The sequence below is a fragment of the Camarhynchus parvulus genome, chromosome 6 (genome assembly GCF_901933205.1).
Source record: "Camarhynchus parvulus chromosome 6, STF_HiC, whole genome shotgun sequence".
NCBI classification, from domain to species: domain Eukaryota; kingdom Metazoa; phylum Chordata; class Aves; order Passeriformes; family Thraupidae; genus Camarhynchus; species Camarhynchus parvulus.
The window spans coordinates 480,668-499,218 of NC_044576.1; the positions used below are offsets into that span (position 1 = coordinate 480,668).

At 48.4% G+C, this 18,551-nt stretch overlaps 1 protein-coding gene across 1 annotated transcript in view; it reads left to right on the forward strand.

The window, feature by feature from the left end:
- CDH23 (cadherin related 23) overlaps window positions 1-18,551 on the forward strand; it is a 202,492-nt gene that overhangs the window by 63,015 nt on the left and 120,926 nt on the right. The window contains 1 exon segment of the mRNA XM_030951192.1: window positions 17,390-17,584. Within this exon segment, the coding sequence (XP_030807052.1) occupies window positions 17,390-17,584 (195 nt within the window).

An 18,551-nucleotide genomic window follows, 5' to 3' on the forward strand; every position in this document is an offset into this window, starting at 1 on the left:
CTTTCATCCCCAATCCCTTCCCTGAGATCTGAACTCTGCTTTGACAAACCACCCTAGAAGAAAGATGGGGTCAGGGTGTGGGAAGAAGGCTCACACAACAAAAACTTTGAGGAGTGATTGACTCAAAGGTGCTCAGCTGGTCTTTGGGGGGTGTTTTTTGGACATCCAAGAGGGATGCCATGGCTTCCCAGCCTGCAAATGTGACTTCATGCCTTGCTTTTTTGCTTTTATCACTAAAATAGAAAATTCTTCACCTGGCTTCTGGGCAAAGGATCGGCCTGGAGGGATGAGGGCAGCTGTTTTCATCCTCAGTCCTCTGCTGGGGAATGGGCTCCTTCCAGTACCTGGAGGGACTTTTGACAGGGGATAGAGGGAATGGCTTCACTGCCATAGGGCAGGGCTAGATGGGATGGAATATTGGGAAAAAATGGTTCCCTGCAAGGGTGGGGAGGCCCTGGCACGGGGAGGCCCTGGCACAGGGTGCCCAGAGAGGGTGTGGCTGCCCCATTCCTGGAAGTGTCCAAAGGGGTTTGGAGCAGCCTGTTCTAGTGGAAATGTCCCTGCCCATGGCAGGGGCTTGGAATGAGGTGGTCTTTAAGGTCTTTTCCAACCCAAACCATCCTGGGATTCCCCTCACTCTCCAGAAGGTCATCCTTTGATTTGGGGTTATGGTTCATTCACTTGAGAAGGGGCAGATTTGTGAATTTGCTTCAATCCCATTTTAGGTGATTTTTCCTTTCTTTCTGGGTGAACAGAGGTAGAAAGACAGGATGATTTACAGCAGTGGGGTTTCCTCCAGCCCTGCCTGCTGTGGCACAGGAGCTGCATCCCCCCAGGAGTGGCACCAAGCCTGGCACCGAGCCTCACCTCCAAACTCGAAGGCATTTTGTTATTAAAGCAGCATGCCTGGGCAGTGAGGGCTCTCACTTGAACAGAATCCCCATTCTAGCAGAGAATAAATTAAAAATCCAACTGGCCATGGCTGCCTGAGGAGCGCCAGGACCTGAGATAGGGCCAGAAGTCAGATAACAAACAGTGTCCAAAATTGCAGCGCCTGGTGCATGGCGTGAAATTAAAACCTTCCCTGCCTCCTCCTGCATGCTGTAACAAAACAGCTCCTGACACAGGCTGCCAGCACCAGGAGTGAAGAGGAGAATAATTAAATACCTGGGAGCTTTTGCATCTGAGGGAAGGGAAGGGATCAGGCTTTTGTGCCATGGACTTCAGTGGTTTGGAAGCTGGACTTAAGTTGGAAGGGTCAAAACCCCCAAAAACTGGCTGAGCACCTTTGAGACAACCACACCACAGGGAAACCCTCCCCAGAGTTTTTGTTGTGTGAGCCTTCTTCCTACACCCTGACCCCCTCTTTCTTCCAGGGTGGTTTGTAAATGCAGAGTTCAGGGAAGGGACTGGGGATGGAAGGAGTCAAGAGCAGGTGATTGCTGCATGAAAATGACAGTGCAGCAATTTCCACAGGCTAACACAGACTGTGGAATACCAATCTGGCTGCCTTGCTACCCAGATGGGCAGGAATCTGCATTTTTTCCCCCTGTTTTGTTGGCTTTTCCTCTGAGTTTGGTGCCTCCACCTTCCCTGTGAGGAAGTGCCTGTGTAGTACTGGCTGTTCTCTTTCCATCCCTCAGGAAGGACATTTCTCTGGAGTTACCACCCAGGAGTGATGAAGAGGGCAGCACTTTTTAATCAAAGTTACATTAGGTGAAGCTGATATTATTCACTCTGCTTTATTGCAGCTATTTTTACACGGGGGTTAGAAGTTAATACTACCCAGAGAGCCTGGTTTTTGCTGGATTCTGGCAAGCCCCAAAATCCATCAGCACGTCCAGGCAGGGCAGGAAAGAGCCCAGGCAAAAATAAACTCACTAGATTAACTGGGAAAAAAAAAAAACACAAAAAGCCAGTAAAAACCCAAACCTTTTATAAAAACCAGAACCTTGATAATTGAGGGTCTGGTCTGGAAGGGCAAAACCCAGGCAGGACCATCAGCTGCAATCAGCAGAAGGATGAGCTGCTCCAATCAGCACGGGAAGGGGAGCAGGAGCCTGGCAAGAGGGCTGGGAGGGAAGGATGCAGGGTTAGATTTTCCCTGCCCTGGCAAATGATCCTGACTCTCTCCTGCTCCTCAGCCACACCACAGGTGATAAGGCTTGGTCTGCTCCTGGTGGGGGGTGTCAGCACTCAGGAAAAGGCTGGGACTGGAGACAGTGCCTCAAAGGGAATGGTTTCAGCAAGGAAGGTTTTGCCAGGGTTGTGTGGGTTTGGGTCTGTCTGGGTTTGGGGCTTTTCCCCCCACTCGGGTAACGCCATGGGAATTCCTTGGACCAGGCAAGGATGCTGGCAGAGCTGGGATCTCCTCTGCTGCTTGCAAGGAGATGTGGTGAACTGGGGTAGAGAAGGATGGGGTCATCTCTCTGTTTCTAGAAAAGGACAAAAGTGCAGGTGCTTTCTTTCTCATTTGCTTTCCCTCTCCTTCTCCTTCCTCACCTTGTTCCTGCTCCTTAACACGGGTGTCCCATGCTGGAATGTGCTGTGTAAGCCTTTTCCTGCTGTATTATCCCTGCAGGAGATGTGGTGAGCTTTTAGGACCCCATTGCCTTGGATCTTGTGATGTTCCCAGTTAGAACAAACCCCAACACACCAGCCAAGCACTATGGTCATAAAACACCAGGTCTTTTAAAAACCACTTCAGGTATTTTTAAATCTACTTGACATAACTGGTGTCACCAGTAGATTGCTTTGACCCTTCTTATAATGTGACTTCCCAGTGTGCTTGGCCAATTCTTTTTGGGCTGGATTGTAAAGCCTGGTTCCTTTGGCAACATGAGGAGAAATTAGAGGGAAAAATTGTTTGCCTCAACACAGAGGTTATGAGACCTCAGGCAGACACATGCCATTGCAGAAAAAAAAGGTTTTTTAGAAGTTTTTGCTGCCATCCTTCTCCAAACCGTGGTTAGGGGGGAGTTTGAAGGAGAGGTCAGGTTTTCAGATGGGGTTATCAAGTTCATCTTGAGGACTGGCTTCACACTGACAGATTAAGTTTGGGTTAGATATTAGGAAGAAATTCTTGTCTGTGCTTCTAAATCTCTGAGAAACAGCCTGAGCAGGAGGTGAGGAGACTTTTCAAGCTGCCAGGGCAGTGGAGACAGTGTGAGGTGCAGAGGGCAGGGCCCAGCTCTGTGAGGGATGGGCCCAGGGCTGCTCCCCTCAGGGGTTAAATCCCAGTACAAACACCTGATTTCTGGTGCCACTTATCAAAAGCACAGCTTATGGAGTAGACCCACGAATAAAAAAATGGAGACAGCGTGAGGTGCAGAGGGCAGGGCCCAGTTCTGTGAGGGACGGGCCCAGCTCTGTGAGGGACAAGCCCAGCTTTGTGAGGGACAGGCCCAGCTTTGTGAGGGACAGGCCCAGGGCTGCTCCCCTCAGGGGTTAAATCCCAGCACAAACACCTGATTTCTGGTGACACTTATCAAAAGCACAGCTTATGGAGTAGACCCACGAAATAAATCAGGTTGGACGTGGCTTAGATACATCATCAAGTTAAAAATAACTTTTCCCTTTTCTCTCTTGTTTCCTGAATGTCTCATCCCGAGCGCAACACAAGACACCCAGAAACACCAGGAATCTTCACATGGTTTGGGTAAAAGGGATCTTAAAGCTCATCTAATTCCAACCTCCTGCCATGGGCAGGACTCCTTCCACTATCCCAGGCTGCTCCAAGCCCCATCCAGCCTGGCCTTGGACATTTCCAGGGATCCAGGGGCAGCCACAGCTTCTCTGGGCGCCCTGTGCCAGGGCCTTACCTCCCTCTGTGTAAAAAAATCTCTTTCTCACATCTAACCCAAATCTCTCCTCTTTCAGTTTAAAGATGATACTTTTTTTAAAAGATGATACTTTTTAAAGATCATGCTTTTTTCCCCATTTGAGAAAAAAACCCTCCTTAGGATTGCTGGCTTCCCTGTCTTTATGAAGTGTCTGATTTGCTCAGCCTAGCTCCTGCCTGGGTTTTCCTGTGGTCGAAGGCTGAGTCAGCCTCCATATGTTGTATTTTAAAGTGATGTTCCCTGTGTGAAAAACGCCAATCACTTGTTTTTAAAATTGTAAAAGTTGAATAGTAATAAAATGGTTATAAAAATAGCAATATAATTAGAATAATAATATTTTGGACAATTAGGATTAGGACAATATGAGACAATAAAAACAAAGAGTTACAGACAGTCCAGGTACCTCTTTCTGGGCAAAATAAGCCCGAAAAAGGACCCACATTAACAGAGGATTAACCCTTAAAAGCAACAGCCTGTTGCATATTCCTACACCTCATCCATGATGCATAAATTCCATTCAAACACAGGATTCTGTCTGGGCAGTGTCGGCTTCTTCCTCTTCATTCTAAAGGCGTCTTCAGGGTTGAGTGAGGCAGGAAGAAGTTTATTTCTTCTGATAATGGAGCAATAAATTCTCTTTCTCTGAAAGATTCGGGTGTCTTGTGGCTGCTATCTTGGTGTGAGTCCTTTCTTTAAAAAAATATCTTACATAGCATAGTTTCTATTTTAACATTTTGTTATAACCTAAAACTATTTTTAACACACTACTTAAGAAAATTAATACAGCATAACTTTCAAACATAACACCTATTATATTCATTTTGATATTTCAATCATAAAATATGCATTTTTCACACCTGCACATCCCACTGCCCCAGGCTGTCTCTGTCCAGGGGCAGTGGGACACAGGGAACTGGGGTGTTACCCCCCGTGGGAGGGTGGTACCTGTGCCTTGGCTGTGGCAGGAACTCTTCCTGCTGGAGTTTGCAGCCTCAGCACAGCACAGCCCGATGAGGAGACCCCAGCTGAACCAATATCGATCCCTCCTCTGCTAATGAAGCCATCCAGGGAAAGACAGGGAAGTATTTTTTTGAATCAGCACAGCTGTATGGATTTTGTGTTCACTGGTGTTGAGGGTGGGTACCTGCTCTCAGGCTGCTGCAGAGTTTTCTTTTTGATGGATCTTTGGGACTTAGAAATCCCAGATTTCAAAGGGAGTTGTGGGGTTTTCTCCTTTGTTTTCTGAGGACATGTTACTCACTCCTCCCATGGTCAGAGGTGGGCTGCTCTGTGCTGGGAAAGGTGATTTAGCTTCTCTGCCAGAACAGCGGATGAATGAGCAGTAAAATAAATAAATAAGGTAGAAAAGCAGGCCTGGCTAAAATGGGAGCAAGGAAAGGTGATCCTCTTTCCAGGATTACATGTGCTACATCAGAGGGTCTTTTGAAGATGCAAGAGAAGGGGATAGTGAGAAGTGCTGGGATAAGAGGAGATGGCAAGAAGGCAGTGAAGTAACAGAGCAAGTCCCAGTTCTTCCTGGCCAGCTTGGTGGCCCTCCGAGGTGGCTCAGGACAGCTTGAGGAGGCATGGAGAGGGACATGTGGCTAGATAAGCATCCGTGGATTTCATCTATATATTTGCAGTATGTTGTATAAATTAAGACAATACCTAATGACTCGTGGCTATTATTTGAAGTGTCCCACTGTTTTACAGATTTATTTGTCATTTCTTGTAGTAACACCGATGATAATGAATTCATTTGTATTAATGGGGGTGTCGTGGACTTCTGTTGATATCCCACATTAATTAATGTACCATTAAAAGGAAGTGGCACCCAATTAATATCAAGTGGGAGCGGTGCTGCCGGTGTCCTGTCATTAGGGTTTCATTTGTAATGCATTGTTTGAATGCTCTGCCTTAATGGAAGTCATTTGCCATCCAGAGCATCACCCAGTGGGCTGCCATGGGGTGCCAGAAAGTGAAAGTTAGTGGCAACTGCAAAAAAAAAAAAAAAGTATATTAAAAATATTTTAAAAAGCAGGATCTGTCAAGTTTATGGCATAGCCCTCAAGCAGGGATTGGGAAAAGGATTTCTTGTCTCACCCCACACTGAATGCTGGCTGGTAGTAGTGGTAAATCACTCTGGTGGTTTGACTTTGCTTCTGAATTTTGATCTTGAGGAGAGGGACAGTGGAAAATCCTCCTGGATTCTGTAACCCCCCTGCCTTTGCTTCCCTAACCAAAAGCAGCCACTGCAGGAGTGCAGACCTTGACTGTGGCCACCTGGATGCACCTGCTCCATGCCCACCATCTCCAGGAGGATGAGAGCCAAAGGGGTGCCGGGCCATCTGCCGTGGATGCCCTTGCAGAGAGTTTGGAGACTGCTCCAAACGCCCTTTTCCAGCAGGAAAATCACACCAGCAGGAGAAATGTGATGCTGCTGAAGCCGGGGGCTCTCTGACTGACAGGTTTTCGCATCCTTGGCGCTTGTGTCTGACTTTCAAATGTCTCGTTAGACCATCTTGGCTTCCCATCTGCTGTCTCCAAAACTGGGACTGACCTACCAGCAGCCAAGGAGGGAAGCACACACTGCCTCCCAGCCCTTGCCCCAGCTCCTTGAAAGCTGGAGATGCAGAATGGCAGAGAAATGTGGCTTTTGTGATGAAATTTGGCTGTGGATGCTGAGTTAGTGAAGTGATGATTGCATCACCACCCTTTTCTTCTGCCCCCTCCCACAGCAGTGGGAAGCTGCTGGATTTTGTGAGCTGGAGCTGGGTGATCTTTAAGGTCCTTCCCTACCCAACCCCCAAACCATTTTAGGATTCCATGATTCCTCTCCTGGTCTTTCCCCTCCAGACCTGTGCTGAAGAAGTCACTGGTGCCACCAGCAGCCCCCAGCTCCTGGGGGTGCTGTGCCATGGATCAGCCACCCCGTTGGCAAGGGCAGGGATATATTTGGTGGGTAACAGGGGATCTCTGGCCTGGAAAAAGCAAGCAGGTTTATCCCACAGGATACCAGAGCATCTTCTGTTTGTCCTGTGCCTCTGAGTGCCATTGTCCTGCCAGCATGGCGAGTTCCCCTGTGGCTGGGTGGTTGTGATGTCCCTTCCTCCAACGTTGGGTTGGCCTGTGGCTGCCGTGAACGAGTGCTCTCGGCTCTGAGTGTGGTTATCCAGCAGCTAATTCCTCTCCAGCTCCTGTAAAGCATCCATCCATTCCAGCTGTGTTTATGGTGTTTTCAAAAGCCCCTCAATTGAATTATAGCTCTGCGGTGGCTGTTTGCCAGTGTCACTCGATAATGAGGGAGGTCACTTAATAGAGATAGCAACAAGAGGTACATATTAATGAGGGCTGATTGAAAGGTGGGGTGGATTTCCACCAAAAAGGAAAAAAAAATTGTAAAAAAGGGAAATTGTCAGGTTTTAAAATCAAACTTAGAAATTGGAAATTGCCTGGCTCGGACGAGCAGTAATGCAATTAATAAATGTAATTAAAAGTGCAATTAAGAGCACAGGAATTGGGAGTCTGTGCACATCCGTGTGAGCGTTCTGAGCTGGCACACGAGCGAGGGACCCAGTCTGGCAACCCGGGATGGAGCATGGGGACAGAACCCAAAACATGGGGCTGGCTTTTTCCTCTCGGCAGGGGCTGGCAGAGAGGCTGGGGCTCTGCTTCTGCAGCTGGTTCCTGCAGCAAGCCACACCTGGGCAGGAATAGGTGACTTAAATCAGCCCAGGATGAGCGAGCCAGGGTCCCAGGTGTATCAGGAGCACAGTTGGAATCCGTGTCTTCTCTGTTGCACAGCACCCCTGCCTTCAGCAAGAGGCACCGAGCCCTCTTTCCTGCCTGCAGGGATTCGGGATCGGCGGGAGCGCCTTTGCCTGGAGCGCAGGGATGTGCGAGCCGGCTTTTAGCGAGCGCAAAGCTCCTTCCATCCTCCCCACTGCGCGCTGAGAGGCCCGGAGAGAGGGAAAAGCGCCGCCAGGAGCGGCAGCAGGGAATGATTTAAGAGTAATAGGTTGACCTGAGCTGTAAGAGGAGCGCGGAGCAGCGGAGCAGCGGAGCATCTCCTGGTGGGAGCGGTCAGGTCCCGCTTTGCTGCGGGGGGGAGCAGGAGTGGGGCTGGCCAGGTCTCGGGTTTCTGGGGTTGAGATGACCCCCGAGATATTAGAAAGTCTTTTTTCCCAGCCCCGCGACCGAAGAAGAAGTCGAGATTCCTCAGCTCTGGTTTTCAAGGTTGTTTATTTTCTCTTATCGGTTACATTCTTTCTCTGACTTGCCGAGATCTGTCCAGCAGGTCGGGTTGTGGCACAGTCCCTGCCCTTGGGGTGGTGTTGGCTTTTTATACTACAAACTACCTGTACTTCATTTACAATAATTTTCCAATACCTATCACCTATGTTAGACAGTCTGTCTCTAAACCAATCGAAAAGTGTCACCATCACAGCAGAAGATGGAGGACAAGAAGAAGGACAGGACACACCCAGATTTCTCCATCTTGCCTCTTGAACCCCCCATTCTAAATCCCCAAAATTCTACTTGTTCACCCTGTGATAAATTCACTATCATTCTATCCAAACCCTTGTGGCTTGTAACTCCTCACACAAAGTTGGTAATTTTTTCCATGGGCTAAAATCCAAGGCACCGGTGTTTTTGACTCTGTGCCAAGGTCTCTGAGCCCCCTGCCAGGGTCTCGAATCACCCAGGGCAGCCAGAGGAATGTCCTGGGTCCCATCAGCGAGGCTGTGCCAGGGAGGAATGAGAGCTGGCTGCTGCTGGAGCCCCCGTGTGTGCCCCCCGGCCCGTTTGTGTTGCCTCATCTCACCGACCTTCCGCCAGCTGCTCGGCCAGATTGCTGCCGCTTCTCCACATTTATTTGCATGGCTGCAGCATGCATCGGCATCCTAATCATCCCCACCAGCCTCTGCCGGGTGACTTTGCCCTGGGAGGTCACATGGAGGTCCTCTACAGAATCACAGAATCACAAGGTTGGAAGAGACCTCCAAGATCATCGAGTCCAACCTGTTCCCCGACACCTCAACTAAACCCTGGTACCCAGTGCCACATCCAGGCTTTGTTAAACACACCCAGGGATGGGGACTCCACCACCTCCCTGGGCAGACCATTCCAGAGCTTTATCACTCTTTCCATGAAAAACTTTTCCCTAATATCCAATCTATATTTCCATTGGTTCAGCTTCAGTCTGTGTCCTCTGGTTCTGTCAGTGCTGCCTGGAGAAAGAGCCCAACCCCACCTGAGCACAGGCACCTTTCAGGGAGCTGTAGAGAGTGATGAGGTCACCCCTGAGTCTCCTTTTCTTCAGGCTGAGCACCCCCAGCTCCCTCAGTAGCTCCTCACAGGGTTTGTGTTCCCAGCCCCTCTCCAGCCTCGTTGCCTCCTCTGGACGCGCTCCAGCCTCTCAATGTCTTTCCTAAACTACATGGCCAGCCACTGGAGAGGGGCAGCTGGTGTGGTGGGATGAGCCCCAAATATACCAAAATAGGCATTTCTGGTGCCCAGCATTCTTGTCAGAAGGTTGTAGTGGTTTAAGCCCAGTCAGCAGCTCAAAGCCACACAGCTGCTCTCTCTGGGTGTTGGAAAAGTGGATGCATGGAAGGGAGTGTCTGGAGAATGAACTCCCAGATCTCCTCTGCTTCATCTCCCACCTTTGCCTCTCTCCCACTCTGACTGTGCTGTAAAAAAGTCAGCTCTCCATATTCCTCCTCTCAGCCCTTTGCCCATGGGGCTCCTGGTGTCAGGCCAGTTGGACAAGACTGATGGATCCAAGCACGTCTGGGGTGTTGGTGGCCCATGAAATGGTTTTGCTGTGGTGGGAAACTCTCCAAGGCACTGTGCAACTCTGCCCCAGAGGGACTTAATGCTGTGGGAGCAGGTGCCATGGGCCTCAGGAAAGAGGATGGAAGCTGGATTTTCTGTAAACAATTTTTGTTTCATTAGTTCTGTGGGAAAGGAGAGCCTTTTCACAAGAATCACTTGAGTTGGAAAGGAGCTCTAAGATCACCAACTTGAGGCACTAACCCAGCACTGCCAGGCTCCACAGCCATGTCCCCAGGTGCCACAGCCACACATCTTTAAATCCCTCCAGGGGCAGTGACTCCACCACCTCCTTGGGCAGCCTGGGCCAGTGCTGGACAAACCTTTTGTGTTGGGCTTGCAGAGCCTGGTTTTTGGAAGAAGAACAGACCCAAACCCCCTTACCCTGACTCCCTGTGCTGTCAGTGGGAAGGAGGGAGGGGTTGGGGAAAGAAACAGTGTTTTCTAAGGACTTACTTTACTTCTCATTATCCTCCTCCGATTTGCATAATAATAAGCTCACTTTCTACTTCTAAGTTGAGCCTGTTTTACCCCTGCAGTGTTTTCTCCCAGTCCTTAACTCATGAACCCTTTGTTTAAATTTTTCTCTCATCTGCCCAGCTGTGGCAGGGGAAGGTGAGTGTGTGTTTGGGCAGTGTCAAACCACACCACCTTTCCAATGAAAAAACATTCCTGCTATTCAATCTAAACCTCCCCTGGCACAACTGGAGAGGAACAATTTGTGGCGGACAAGAGGAGGTGGTGCCTTGACTTTTTCCAGGTGTCCTTCATGTTCAGCTGTGGCCATGGAACCTGCCTGGTTGGACATATCATGGAATGGTCTGGGGTTGGAGGGACCTTAAAGGCCACCTAGTTCCAACCCCCTGCTATGGGAAGGGACACTCTCCACTATCCCAGGTTGCTCACATTGTGACCCCAGAGGGGGCGTCTCCTCTGGATTGTCATCTACTCTGTATTGGCTGGAGCAGCATCCACCCAAAATTTTATTACTAATGCATATTATAATATGGGTAACAATATAATGCATATTATAATAGAGTTCATAATAAGATATTAAAGACTACAGGTGAGGCCAGAGTAAATATTTTAAAAAGTCCCTTTTTGGTAACCTGTTCTTCAGCCTTAATTGCCCTTCTGCAGAGGCTGTTGCATAAGGCTGTGGTGTCCCAGCTGTGGGGGTCACCAGGGCACATCTGTGTCTGGTAACTCCTGCTGGGGTCACACGGGAGGTGACAGCCCAGGGCAGCTGTTTGTTCTGATGGGCTGTGCTTGGGCAGCTTTGGGGTGGAAACACAACTTCCTGGGAGGATGGCAGAGCTGAGGGGCCCTGTAGCCCCACATTTCTCTTCACAGAGAAAAGCAAGGCACAATTCTTCCCAAGAATATTTCTGGGTTTCACATTCTCTGAACCTCAGAGAAAGAAAACACAATTCTCATCACTTGCTGTGCCTGTGTTTGTGCAAAAGTAGAATACAATGTGGAAATTGTGTAGTCAAAGTCATGGTGTTTTGTTTCCTTGGCATGTCAGGGCCAAGTGTGTGTGTGTGTGTGTTGGGACTGTTGGGTGACAGTCATGAGATTCTGTGCAGTGTGTGCAGTGTTGAGTGCTTGGCAGGTTCAGTTTTAGATGTATAGAGTAATATAGTATAATAAAGTAATTAATTAGCCTTCTGCTATCCATGCTATCATTCTCTCCCCTCACTAGGGTCATCACAGCATTGCTGTAGGGCCCAGCAACGGGACAAGAGGCACCAGGCAAAAACTGATGTGCAGGAAGATCCCCCTGAACCAGGGGAAAAACTGCCCTGGGCAGTCACTGAGCCCTGGAACAGAGAGGGTGTGGAGTGTCCCTGTCTGGGGATATCCCAGAGCCCTCTGGACACAATCCTGTGCCAAGTGCTCTGGGATGTCCCTGCCAGAGCAGGAAGGTGGGAGCAGAACGCTGTGGTCAGACTCATTCTGTGATCCTGTGATTGTTTGTGGTTTCTCACCTCTGCACTGCTCAGAAAGAGGCAAGGTCTTGGTCTCTGCCTGCCTCCCCCATGTGCAGCAGCATCCTTCCATGTTTGAACAGGGATTTTAGGGTTTAGTTCCTCATTTAACACAGACCTGTCCTTGCTGCTGGGGATCCACTGGAACAGAGCAGTTATGATTAAAGAGCTCTTGCATTACTGCTCAGTATTTCTTATTGGAGGACCCCCCCCCAAACTTCTTCCAATACTTTTTTTTTTAACTTTTCTTATTTATTGCAAAATAAGGAAGGCACAAAGGGCATCACCACTTAGCAGCCCAGAGCCCTTTAATTCCTGGAGCTGCTCTGGGGGGTCCTGGGTGCTGGAGCTGCTCCTGCTGAGCTGCCAGGTGAAGGAGTGCTGGAGACAGGTCAGGAGCAAGTCCCACTCCCATTTGCCCTCCTCCTCCTCCCCCCACACAGGCTGCATCTGTCTGCATGTTTATTTTTAATCTCACATCTGCTGGCGTCGTAACAAAGATTTAATGACATGACACAGTTTTGTCACCAGTTCTTTTTTTCTGTAGTGAATGGAGCCTCCATTGCAGGCTGCTGCAGAGAGCTGAAAACTTTAAAAAATGACAGAATTTGGCCACTCATGTAGAAAGCTCACCTGTTTGCCACCAGCACCTGTACGCTGCTGTCTGCCTGGACAAAAAAAAAAAATTATAGATTTTGTTATTTTTGCCTGTTGGTGAGATAAGCATAACCACAATTAGTCTTTGTTAATGAAGAAAAGCCATGAAGGATATGCAGAAGAGCCCTATAAATGCTGAAAAAGCAGGAACATGGTCCAGCACAGGGCTTTCCAAAGGCATCTCCCTGGCTGGTGTCCTCTGCTGGGTATTTACCATCAAACACAAGCCCCAGGCTCTTCTGTTTATCCAGATGTTTTGCTTCATTGTTTAGACGATGGGCCACAGCTTCTGAGAAATAAAGATGCCAGCTTCCTGCTGAGGAATATCTCAAGCCCGTTTGACCCAGAAATGGCAAGAGGATTTTAAAAACATACTTTTTATGCTTTTTAATGCAGATGGCCTGAAATTCCTCTGAGTCCTGGCTGCCTGCCTGGGCATGAGCATTGATGAGACCTTTTTCCCTGCAGGACTGTTGACATGGGATGTCTGCACCCTACAGCTGGTTTTGCTGCTTTGGGGGAATTTTATTATTTATTTTTCGCTTGAACTTGAGCTGTAGAAAAAAAGATGCATTACCCAGAGCGCTCTTTATGGGTCTGCATTCTCTCACCATGTGCTGTTGGGAATAAGGGCATGTGTTTGGTAGTGAAATACTCTCACTGACTTGTGCATTTTGGGCAGAATCGGTGATTTCCCTCTCTGCATCCTGTAACACTCCCCCTATTGCCTGGAAGCCCTTTGCTCCCCTCCTGAATTCACTGGGGCTGAGCTTTGCTTGTGATCCAGCCTGGGGTCCCTCTCAGCCCCTCAGATGCTTTGGTGTTGATGTCCATGACTGATTCCCAGGGCCAGATCTTTGTCCAGAGCTCATCCCCTTGCTTGTACAGCCCCTGCTATCCTGGCTGAGGAAAGGAGAAGCTGTAAAACAAGGATAAAGGCATGGAAGTCACCCGGTGGTGCCTGCAGGGCCTGGACCTGACAGCGCCAAAGCTGGTGACCTCCGTGTCCCCTGCAGGCAGCTTCTCCTTTGCAAGGACGAGGAGATGAAGTCCCTTCAAAGCCTGCTTTGGGGCTATTGTGTGGAGTACAATGCAGGGGAAATCAAGCTCTCCTCTCTCCCAGGCAGCCCAGAGCAGCCCCGTAATCACGGGTGACCAGAGAGGATTTGCATGTTAAAAGCAGTGGCTAGGGGCACTGCAAAAGGAGAGGAAACATATTCATCAAGGCCAGCTTCATCCTTATGAATATTATTATTCCCAGGGCAATATAGCCCAGACCCTTCAGTGCAACCCTTGCTGTGCCTCTCCCTGTGAGTGGTTAATTTGTGGTGCTGTGTGTTGGGACATTGGTGCCCCAGCTGGTGGCTCTGGGAAGGAAGATGAGTTGTTGGAACACGTGGAATGAGGTGGTGGAAAAAGCAATAGAAGGGCTGTGGGATGCTCTGAAGCTGCTCCTGGTGGTGATGGCCTGGGGGAAGCAAGTAGCCTGAAAGAGAAGCTGGGGAGATGCTCTGCTCTTGTCTGAGAAGATGCTCAGAAAGCAAACAGCCACCACAGCCACCCATGAAGGGCTTCTTTGTCACCCCCAGCTGACAAAATCCTGGTTCCTGAGCAGTTTAAAGGCCCAAGCCAGGATGAAGGTGCTGAGAACCCCAGGTGGTGGCTCTGGGAAGGAAGATGAGTTGTTGGAGCCCCTGGAATGAGGTGGTGGAAGCAGTAATAGAAGGACTTTGGGATGCTCTGGAGCTGCTCCTGGTGATGATGGCTTGGGGGAACCAAAAGAGAGGCTGGGGAGATGCTCTGCTCTTGTCTGGAAGGTGCTTTAGGAATGCTTGGAAAGCAAACACCCACCACAGCCACCCATGAAGGGCTTCTTCACCCAGCACACCCTCCAGCTGACAAAATCCTGGTTCCTGAGCAGTTTAAAGGCCCAAGCCAGGATGAAGGTGCTGAGTGTGGGGCACAAAGTCAAGGGTTTACACGGCAGCAGGGCAGGGCTGGGTTAAGTTCCAGCAAATGAGCAGCTGTAAGGCAAAGGGCAGCAAAATTCCAGGACAGATGGGCTGGGGAGGATGTGGTGTCTCCATTGCTAGGAGGCTTTCAGCATGGGAATGATTTAGGTGGAGCACAGGGGCCACGTTTCTCTTTTGAGGTCCCTTCCAGCTATATCTTTTATGCTTTTGTGACTGCTAATTACCAAAAAACTTGAAGGCGCTTTAAAAAATAATCCTCAGGCCGTGCCCTGCGAGGCTTTCTAGAGCAGCTTGATTTAGAGGAGAGAAAAAAAAGGAAAGGAAATGGAAAACCTAAGTGGGAGCTGCAACCTCTCACACCTTGGCAGAAGTGACACTGATGTAAGGCAAGTGGAATTTTGCTGGAGTCCAAGGTGAGCTTGGGTCCCTGCAATGCCACGTGCCTGGATACAAGGGCAGGGGCATGAGGGATGTGTGGGATGAGTGCCCTGAGCCTGGATTCATCAATGGGAGCAGCAGAGTGTGCCCTGGGCTCCCTGCTCTGTTGTACCAAATCCTGCCACCTGCCTTGAGGTCAAATTTCTGCTGGCCTGAGCCTTAACTGGGAAAATTTGGATTCTCTGGTTCTTTGCACCCAGTATTAAACTGGTTAAATAAGATTCCCAAGTGTGGAGCCCTGTTTTCCAATATTTTCTAGTAGAATTGTTGACTGGGACAACCTCTGGTTTACTGCAAGTCCTATGGTTCCCAAAAAACCTGAAAATAGCTCAGTTTGTTTCACAGCTTTGGCCAAGGATTTTCTTGGAAGCAGTGCCCCATCTTTTAAACTCTGCCTCTCCTCAAGCCTCCTTTCCATCCTCTCAGCACTTCAGGATACTTCTCTGTAAGCTGAGGGCGAATAACTCAATAGGAAAGGAGTTAAGAATAAAACACAGAGACTTGGGAAGAGGTTTTCAGGAATAATCCTTATTATCCCAGCTGGCCATAACCAGCCACTGCCAGGTCTCACTTGTGACCTTTGCTGTGTCCCCTTTTGAGGTTTAGCTCCTTGTCAACCCTTTTGATGGTGTCACAGGCAGGGGGATGTGCCCAAGGTGTCGTGATGTGTACCTGGAGCCCCAGCAGAGCCTTGTAGCTGGCAGTCTGTGCTCGTGCCTTTAGGGAGAGACAAGAATATGCATTTTAAGATTTGCATAGGAACATGCAGCTGTTCCACCAAAAATGGATAATTGTTCTCCCCGCTGTGAAGTTAAACAATAAGAAGTGCCAAACTGCACTTGCCATTGCTGATTTTGTGCACTCAGCTGCATATTTTATGCATGTAGATTAGTTCCAGATTTATGACGATGGAACTGTTCATGCCTGCGTTAATCGGGCCAGGTTGTAGTTGCTGTGGAAACTACAACTGACTTTTATGTGAAGTTCCGTGTTGCATTTAATGCCTTTTTTTTTTTAATTTTCCCCTTATTTTTTTAAAGCTCTCCTATATTTAATACTTTGTGGTGAAAACAGTGAGGGAGTCAGCGTCGAAAATAAAAGTGCCTTTGGGCAAAAAACAAGTTTCAGCAAAGAGAGCAATTTTTCTGGAAAGTTGGGATGTCTGGGGAAAATAAGGATCTGTGATAGAGTGCCACCTTGACCAGAGCTGTATAACTGTTATTATAAGTATGTAACAACTATTATAGGCCCTGCAATACTGTAATAAAGAGTACAGCTATATAACTTATAAATGTCCTGGAAATACAGGGCTGAAGTTGCTGGGTCTCTGGATATCACTCCTGGTGGGAAAAGGAAATTGCTGGTGTGTGTTTGATGTGAAAAGGGTGCACAGTGTTGTAGCAGGCACAGGGTCTGCTAGGCCTCCATGGTGGTCAGTTTTCTAAGATAAGAAATACCTACTCATGATGACTGGGCCAAAAGAAGCCTCTCTTTCCCCTTTGGACCCTTGTTATCTCTCTGTAAGACTATAGGTCACTTTTCCCTCGACCCTTACTGTTGGACTGTCTCCCAAAACTCCTGTGCCCTATAAAAACCCCTATTTCTGCCCAGTTTGGCAGAAGAGCTGTCGCTGAGACCCTCTGCAGAAGATACCAATAAAGACACCTCTGTGGAACCTCACACAGCGCTTCTCCTCTCTCTCCCTACATCTGCCAAAGGCGCTTAGCAAGCAGAGAGCTGAAATCACAAATGAGCTGAGAATCACTGGGGTATTTTCAGGGTGGTACCCCAGCCTGTTGCTGGCAGCTTCACTTTTGGAGAAATCCAGCAAAGTTTGCGAGTGACCGCAAAGGGAGCCCATTCTCCATGGGGAAAAAAAAGTCATTTCCCCAGGGTCTGAGTGTCAGGTTAGGGATGGCTTTTGGGGTTCTAGAGCCCCAAAAGAGCTGATCTCACTTAAGAGCTGAGCTTGCTAAGATTACCTGTGGCTCTGGAGCCTGCCTGAGGGGCCCAGACAGGTCCTGCTTAACTGGACTTTGCTGTCTGGGACACCCATGGCAGCTGTTTTTGGGGGAGACCCTGAAAACCCCGGAGCCACATTACGGTGTTACTGAAAAGGAAATTGCTGCTGTGGAATTGCCCAGCTGGCTCAGTCAGCAGAACATGAGACTCTTAATCCCAGGGTTGTGGGTTTGAGCCCCACGTTGGATGCCACTAGATGTATATGTTTTGGTTTAGGGTAAATTTTGGAGAGAATTTTTAAAGGGTTTTTTTTTAGGAAAGTAGATTTAATTGGGGTTTTTTTAAGTAGATTTAATTTGGGGTTTTTTGGGAGAAAATTTTTTTTTGGAGAAAAGTGGAAAAAATTGTTTATTAAGTAATAACATTTTAAAAATATTAACTAATAAAATTTTTAGCTGTTTTAAAAGAGATGATAATCTGAGAAAGTTTTTTTGCGGGGTTGTAGTTTAGTTTATTTCGTTTTTCATTAGTTTTTTTGGTGTTGGAAATGTTATGGTTTAGGTTTGGTTTGGTGGGTTATAGGTGTGAGTTGCTGGTGTTTTTTGGGGTGTTTAGTTTAGGGTAGGTTTAAATAGGTTTAAAAAAAGGGAAAAAAATTACAGTGTTACTGATATTTATTTTTTATCTCCAGAACACCCCCGTGGGCACTCCAATTTTCATCGTGAACGCCACGGACCCAGACCTGGGGGCAGGAGGCAGTGTGCTCTACTCCTTCCAGCCCCCTTCCAGCTTCTTTGCCATCGACAGCGGCCGTGGCATCGTGACAGTGATCCGGGAGCTGGATTATGAAGTCACTCAGGCCTACCAGCTCCAGGTGAACGCCACGGTGAGTCTGACCCGGGCAGCTGCAGGCCTGGAGGGGTTTATTGTATTTGCTGGGAATGCCTTGACAAAGGCAGGAATGATGAATCAGACTCCATGTTCTCAGAAGGCTAATTTATTATTTCATGATACTGTATTATATTAAAGAATACTATACTATACTAAAGAATACAGGAAGGATACTTACTGAATGCTAAAAAGATAATAATGAAAATTCGTGACTCTTTCCAGAGTCCTGGCACAGCTTGGCCCTGATTGGCCAATTAGTCAAAACAACTCACAGCAGAATCCAATGAAACAATCACATGTGGGAAACAATCTCCAAACACATTCCACATGAGCACAACACAGGAGAAGCAAATGAGATAAGAATTGTTTTCCTTTTCTCTGAGGCTTCTCAGCTTCCCAGGAGAAGAATCCTGGGCAAAGGGATTTTTTCAGAGAATGTGAATGCCGCAGGTGTTGTCTGGGGTTTATATTATTGCCCTGCTCTGGCAAATCTGCTTTTGGGCACATCCAGTGTTTTCTGCTTAGCAAGGTGTTGCAGCAGTGCAGTCTCTGGGTGGTTTGAAGTTGCTGTGGAGAATGGCTGCACCTCTCCAACAGCATCTCTCATGTGTCAGGGGCTTCTGCAGGAAGGGAAGCAGCTCCTGGGTGATAAAAGTCAGTACAGGGCACACAGACCATTCATAGAATGGTTTGGGTCAGGCACCTTAAAGACCATCCCATTCCAACCCCCTGCCACGGACAGGGGCACCTTCTGCTAAACCAGGTTGCCCCAAGCCCCTTCCAGCCAGGCCTGGAACACTTCCAGGGATGGAACTACATCCACAACTTCCCTGGGCAAGCTGTGCCGGTGTCTCTCAACCCTCTGAGTGAAAAATATCTTTGATATCCTCCAGACTCATTCCTTGCACACTGTGGTTTATTACAAGCGGATTCACCTGCATTAAGTTCAGACATCAAGAGTT